Raw genomic sequence first — 7,298 nt, forward strand, 5'->3', positions numbered from 1 at the left:
TAATCGAAAAATAAAACTATATTCCCGTTTGGCAGGATTTTCAGCGTCTATTTTATTCTAGCGAATTTATACTATTTATACTAAACAATGAACTAAATGAGTCGTGACGAAGAGGAAAATATTTTTGTTCTATTCTTAAGAACCGCTTCAGATGTCAGAGAAATATCCGCACTTTAGCCGACTTTGTAAATTATTAAAAACTATAGTTTAAAAAATAGCAGTATTCTGCAATTTGTTACCTGTAGTCATTCTTATCAAAGTCCTTAAATTTGATACTGCTGGGCAGGCTATTTGTTCCTGTAGACTTCTTGTAATTAGTTGTGGCACTTGCTGGTAAACATCTAGATTTTTCCTGTTTGGAAGGTCCCTTGGGTGTCTGGTTCTAGGCGGGTTAAGCCAGAGGCCAGAGGAAGTATACTTCGTGTTCACGTACAACAAAATATATTTTTGTAATTTACTCTGAGTCACTGAAAAACAACCAGATATGTGACTTAATATCAGCTGATATTAACTTCACTACCTGTTGTGTGAGATCAGAAGTATATGCAAGCGCGCGCGCGCACAGACAGACAGACAGACAGACAGACAGACAGACAGACAGACAGACAGACAGACAGACAGACAGACAGAACAGACAGACAGACAGACACACACACACACACACACACACACACACACACACACACACACACACACACACACACACACACACACACACACACACACACACGATCTTCCCCTTCTTTCATTTTCAGCTGCTCAAATATATGAAAACATTTTTCAGGTCCAACTTCCTGTTCCATGTAGGGTTAGTGTCTATGTTGTAAATGTGTCACCTTCAAACAGATGAATGAATATTTACATTAAACTGAGTTTGAACCTTTATTGATTAGAACAAATGCCTATGTTCAGTTCCTGTGAAGTGGACACAGCAGATTTAAGAGGTTTCTGAACAGCAGCATGACAAATGAACCTCAGTGAAAACAGTGTGAGAACCATTGAACTGCAGCTGAACATGAAAATAGCTTCTTTCTTCCAGTTCGCCATTTATCACATTAAACCAAATGAGAAATACAAAAAGTAGACATTAAAACTGCTTGGCACGGTTGAGCAGAAAACCTGAATTAAGAAGAACTTAAATCTTCAAAAATACAATAAATAATGACGATCATACATAGCCTCAAATATGAATTCAGAATTTAAATGCAGGAGGTGAATTAAGAGAGCTCCTTGTCATCCTTCTCATTCTCCTGTGTATTAACTGTTCCTCGTGATTCATAGACATCCTCAGGAGTTTGGCCAAACACGTCCCCGGTGCGCTTGAGGAGGTAGACTCCTGCATGTAAACCCCCGACATTGACCCAAACAGTGTGCTGCTTCCTCCACAGTCCTCCCATCCTGGAGATAGCCTGGAGACAACATAAATCTTGTGAGGACAAACTAACAAATGACACATTTGTTTTGTGTGAGGCAGGATCTATGCTTAGACAAATACAGCATTAGAAGTCTTTTTCCATGATGTAGTCTGAGTTGAGTTGTACCCGCATCACTCAAACGGTGGTGAGACTATTTAGGGATGATTTCAGGATAAATTGATTCCGCACGCAAGCTCTTAAGCAGAAGAACCACATTAAGTTGTTTAAACTTAATGGAGAGCTGCATAAACACAAAACACTGACATTCACAAATGATGATAGCTGAAGGATTGTAGTAGTAAATAAAGCCATCAACACTGGCTTTGACACTCATAAGTTGAGTCACAAAACGTCACAAAGGTCAATAGTAAACCATGTCACTGACTGAGGCATTTTGGGACCCATGACCCCATTCTGAGGTGGAAAACTGTTCTTGTTCACAAGTCATGTTGAGAATAGCATTCTTTCCTAAAGCATGAGGAAAATCAAAAAAAAGTACACAGCTGTGAAAGAGCACGACTTTTCTTGTGGACAAAATGTGACTCAGAATGCACAATACACAGAACCTTAACCACAGGCTCACCAAAACTGGTGAAGACTGGAAAAACGTAGCCTGGTCTAATGAATCTGAATGTCTTCCGAGGCATACAGATGGTTGGGTCAGAATTAAGGTGTAAACAGCATGAATCCCTGAACCCAACCTGCCCTGTGTCAACAGTACAGGCGGTGGTGTAATGGTGTGGGGAATGTTCATGTATGGCCACCGTTTACCTTCTTCTAAAGGTTACTCCCAGCATAATGCACCACGTCACAAAGCAAAAGTCGTCTCAAACTGGTTTCATGAACATGAGAATGAGTTTAGTGAACCTCAGTGGCCTCCCCAATCACCAGATCCGAATCCATTAGAACACCTTTGAGATGTAGTAGAACAGGAGGTTGGCAGCATGAATGTGCAGCTGACAAATCTGCAGAAATGATGTGACGCAGCCACGTCAACACGGACGAAAAGGTTCCAACATCTTGTTGAATCTATGTCACGAAGATCTGAGGCTGTTTTGAGAGCAAAGCGAGGCTCAATCTATTAATATGGTGTTCCCTAATTCAGTGCTTGGTGAGTTAAAGTGTACAAATACACTATGATTTTGTCATTTTTTCATCCAGTGTCACATATAGAGCGCATTCAGAGGGTTCAGATGCCTACACTTTTTCACATTTTAGGTTGCAGCCTTATGCTGAATTAACCATGAAATTAAATTCATTTTTCCCTCATCAATCTACACTCTATACCCCATAATGACAGAGCGCAAACAGAATTTCAGTAATTCTTGCAAATGTATTAAAAAGTCAATACTGAATCAGTATCACGCTGACATACGTGTTCAGACCCTTTCCTCAGTACTTAGTTGAAGGACTTTTGGCAGCGATTCCAGCCTCCAGTCTTCCCTGGTATGACATGGCAATCTTTGCACACCTGGATTTGGGGATTTTCTGCCATTCTTCTTTGCAAATCCTCTCAAGCTTGGTCAGGTTCCCTTGGCGTGAAGTCAGGGATCTGGCTGGGTCACTAAAGGACATTCACAGAGTTGTCCCTAAGCTAATCCAACACTGTCTTCGTGGGTGTTTAGGGTCATTGTCCTGTTGGAAGGTGAACCTTTGTGCCTGTGTGAGGTCCTGAGCTCTGGACCAGGTTTTCATTACGGATATCTCTGTACATCGCTCCATTCAGCTTTCCCTCAACCCTGACCAGTCTTCCCGTGCAGGAACACCCCACCAGGCAACAACCTCATCTTCAGTGGAGTGCTGCAGTGATGGTTGTCCTTCTGGAGGTTTCTCTCATCTCCACACAGGAGTGCTCAACATGGTCTTTGTCACCTCTCTTACCAAGGCCCTTCTCCCTTGATTGCTCAGTTGCTTGTTCGAAACTTCATTTAATAATTATGGAGCTCATTGTGCTCTTGGGAACTATTGTCAGCTGTAAGACCTATATAGACAGGTGTGTGTCTTTCCAAATCATGTCCAATCAATTGAACTGACCACAGGTGGAATGTATGAACAACATGTAATGTAAAAACATCTCAAAGATGAGCAAGAGAAATGGGAGGTACCGGAGCTAAATTTGATCTTTCACAGCAAAGGGTCCGAGCACTTATGTCAATTTGATATTTCAGGTTTTCCTCTTTAATAAATTTGCAAAGATTTCTAAAATTCTGTTTTTGCTTTTTGAGTGTAGATTGATGAGGGAAAAAATAATTTAGCTTAAGGCTGCAACATAACAAAATGTGAAGGACGTTAAGGTCCAGTTCAAGGCATGACTGAGGAATATGGCTTTTTTTCCCTTTACTTTGGAATGTGGCCTGTGACTGATTTTGGCTACTACTGTCTCATCGGCTAAGATTGTGAGCAGCCGTGTCCCTGAAATTTTGTGACTACAAGAAAATTATTACCATTCGCGACAGCAAGGTTAATGTTGTTCTTATCTTGTGTGTCTGTGTCATCATTAATATGTGGTCCTGGAGACACCTACTGTAGTGGTAATGACCACAAAGCTGGTTTTGAGTACTTTGGCAGGTGTTTACATGTATGTGGACAGATTTCCTCACCACAATAGAATCACAACCTGAAAGATACAGTAACGAAACTTTACATGTGTGTAGTAGGGTTGGGCGATATGACGGCATATACCCTGCAAAGGTAAAAATGTGTCCACAGGTAGAGATTTGGTAATACCATTTCCACTGCGGTATCTATCCCTTAGTGCCGTGGTCACTAATTTAAAGGCATTATTTCTAGTACCATCCATGGCAACAAGTTGTATATTTGTACACATAGCATGGTACTTAATCTTGACACACCTCCATCCAAGCTCAAACTATTGATTATAAAAGGGCGTTGTACACAACATTGTACTTAAACATTGTCCTACTGTACAAGGAACACGTGTCTGCTTTTTTTCTGTTTCAGCACTGTCGTCATTGTGTTGCCAGTATGTTTATGGTTGCACCTACTTACACATCTCTGTGTTGTCTAAGAAAGCTTTATGGTTTTATCATCATTGGTCATTTTTGTTTATTGGCGTGAGTTTTGTTCTGTTCTGTGGGTGACTGAATAGATGTATCCCTCATAGATCGTCTGCTGTGTCCAAAGGCTTCCAACAAGTTTACATCTGGATAAACATTTGGAATAAATGAACAACTGCTAGAATGAATCATTGTCAGGAAGACACTGGCAGGACTAGACCTGCACTCCCAGTTTGCATATTCTTTTCCTAGGAAAAAAAATGAATATCGTTGCTGTAATTCCTGTTATCTGTGAGAGCAATAGGTTACCTTGGAAAAGCATTTCTTGTCCTGTGTCAACAGGACAGCTTTTCCTGAGCCTGGTCTGCACACACGGGCCATTTCTCTCAGACAAGAGGGGTAGAGGTCCCAGTTCTTCTTCCTGGAGCCCATTCTTGAAGAAAACAAAGGAAAATTTTACTTAATTGTCAGTGTTCATTTCACTGTTATACTGCAGCCTTTATAAATATCTACTCTTCTCAGTATCTATACTGTAAACCACTGTTATTGTACCTCTTCCCGAAGGGCATGTCAGTGATGATAATGTCAACAGAGCTGGTCCTTATGGGTAAATTGCACAGATCCCATTGCACTGTGTCAATGGGCAATCCAGACACACTGTTTGAAAGGATCCAAAAAAAGATCATAAAACATCATGATGATCATCGGCTACACAAAGTTGTATATGAAACGACCTCCTTATGAGATGTAAAGCTGCTCACTCTCACCTGCCCTTGTCTGCCCTCCTTTTCTGGATGTGACATATATTATTGACTGTGCGGTTAACTGCCATGTCATTGTTGTCACCGGCAACGTAGTACGAACTGTTGAATTCAATGGCCCCCTGGAGAGAAAAAAAAAAAATTACATAATTAGCAGCCTGTGTTTTGTGATTATTCAAAGCCCTCCTCCGGTGACCTCAACAACATCGCTGAATAACTTTGCTACCTCAAAACATTCAGCAAGTCATGTCTGAGGATGTTTTGTCATTTGAGTATTTAGGTTCATTTGCTCAATGTAGCAATCAGGGAAAGGGTGGAGAATATGATTGCGCATGGATGAAAATGCATCAGAGCTTGGCAAAAGGATGAATAAACCACTTAATCAAACGACTTGTTGAATCAGAAAATGTGTTTATTTTCTGATAGCGTTTAGTTTGCTCAAAACTAAACATGCCAGATTACAGACATCAAAGAGATGAGTGTGATTAAGCATATGTTTTCTTTCTTTCCTTTTTTTTTTTTTTAATATGTTCATTAGTACTTGCTAATCTTTTGACATTAAACTCTGCAGTGTGTAGTTCAAGTATGAAGTGTGGATCATCATGAAACTTGATCCAATTGTTTGTAGATCTGTGGCAGTTGGACATATTAGTGCAGTGTAATGATGAGTAGATTTTGAGAAGTATTAAGACCACAACACAGTTTAGACTGTGAACAAATGATGCCATGAGAGAGGGCTTTAATGCACACACTGTGTGTACCCTTTACAATGTGCTTTTTCATTGTCTAAACAAAACTTGCAAGTATATTATTCAGTCAGGGTCAGAGTTAGGATCCTAAATAATGTCTCACCTCCAGTGGTATAGCTCCAGTCCCACACATTGGATCAAGAATTATATCAGATGCCTGAGGTTTGCACAGCCTGTCAACAGACAATAGAGTATGAATATAGCACCAATACAAAATGTTTTATAAGCATATTAACTCATTTTATTCATGTCAACATCTAGTATCCACCAGTTCTGCTATTCCTCTCCTAACAAGCCTCAACGTGTTCTTTACCTGTGCTGAAACCAACTCATTGTAGCAGCCATGAAAATGTTTAAATGAGTGCTGCTCTAACTCTTTGCTCTCTTAAAAACTAAATACTGAACATGCCCTGCCCTTGTCTGCCCTCCTTTTCTGGATGTGACATATATTATTGACTGTGCCGTTAACTTGCCATGTCATTGTTGTCACCGGCAACGTAGTACGAACTGTTGAATTCAATGGCCCCCTGGAGAGAAAAAAAAAAATTACATAATTAGCAGCCTGTGTTTTGTGATTATTCAAACCCTCCTCCGGTGACCTCAACAACATCGCTGAATAACTTTGCTACCTCAAAACATTCAGCAAGTCATGTCTGAGGATGTTTTGTCATTTGAGTATTTAGGTTCATTTGCTCAATGTAGCAATCAGGGAAAGGGTTGGAGAATATGATTGCCATGATGAAAATGCATCAGAGCTTTGGCAAAAGGATGATAAACCACTTAATCAAACGACTTGTTGAATCAGAAAATGTGTTTATTTTCTGATAGCGTTTAGTTTGCTCAAAACTAAACATGCCAGATTACAGACATCAAAGAGATGAGTGTGATTAAGCATATGTTTTCTTCTTCCTTTTTTTTTTTTTTAATATGTTCATTAGTACTTGCTAATCTTTTGACATTAAAACTCTGCAGTGTGTAGATTCAAGTATGAAAGTGTGGATACATATACAACTCCAATTGTTTGTAGATCTGGGCAGTTGGACATATTAGTGCAGTGTAATGATGAGTAGATTTTGAGAAGTATTAAGACCACACACAGTTTAGACTGTGAACAAATGATGCCATGAGAGAGGGCTTAATGCACACACTGTGTGTACCCTTTACAATGTGCTTTTTCATTGTCTAAACAAAAACTTGCAAGTATATTATTCAGTCAGGGTCAGAGTTAGGATCCTAAATAATGTCTCACCTCCAGTGGTATAGCTCCAGTCCCACACATTGGATCAAGAATTATATCAGATGCCTGAGGTTTGCACAGCCTGTCAACAGACAATAGAGTATGAATATAGCACCAAT

General features: G+C 39.9%; 1 protein-coding gene across 1 annotated transcript in view; it reads right to left on the bottom strand.

Moving 5' to 3' along the window:
• Positions 1-869: 869 nt before the first annotated feature.
• The window catches only part of thumpd3 (THUMP domain containing 3), a 19,189-nt gene continuing 12,760 nt past the window's right edge, over positions 870-7,298 (bottom strand). Inside the window, exons 6-10 of the mRNA XM_022745670.1 lie at positions 7,192-7,261; positions 5,200-5,315; positions 4,985-5,089; positions 4,742-4,865; positions 870-1,409 (exon numbers count right to left, since the gene is read on the bottom strand). Coding sequence (XP_022601391.1) covers positions 1,218-1,409; positions 4,742-4,865; positions 4,985-5,089; positions 5,200-5,315; positions 7,192-7,261 — 607 coding nt within the window. The 3' untranslated portion in view covers positions 870-1,217. The remainder of the gene's footprint in view (positions 1,410-4,741; positions 4,866-4,984; positions 5,090-5,199; positions 5,316-7,191; positions 7,262-7,298) is intronic.

The sequence above is a fragment of the Seriola dumerili genome, unplaced genomic scaffold (assembly GCF_002260705.1).
Source record: "Seriola dumerili isolate Sdu_G_001 unplaced genomic scaffold, Sdu_1.0 BDQW01000089.1, whole genome shotgun sequence".
In the NCBI taxonomy this organism is placed as follows: domain Eukaryota; kingdom Metazoa; phylum Chordata; class Actinopteri; order Carangiformes; family Carangidae; genus Seriola; species Seriola dumerili.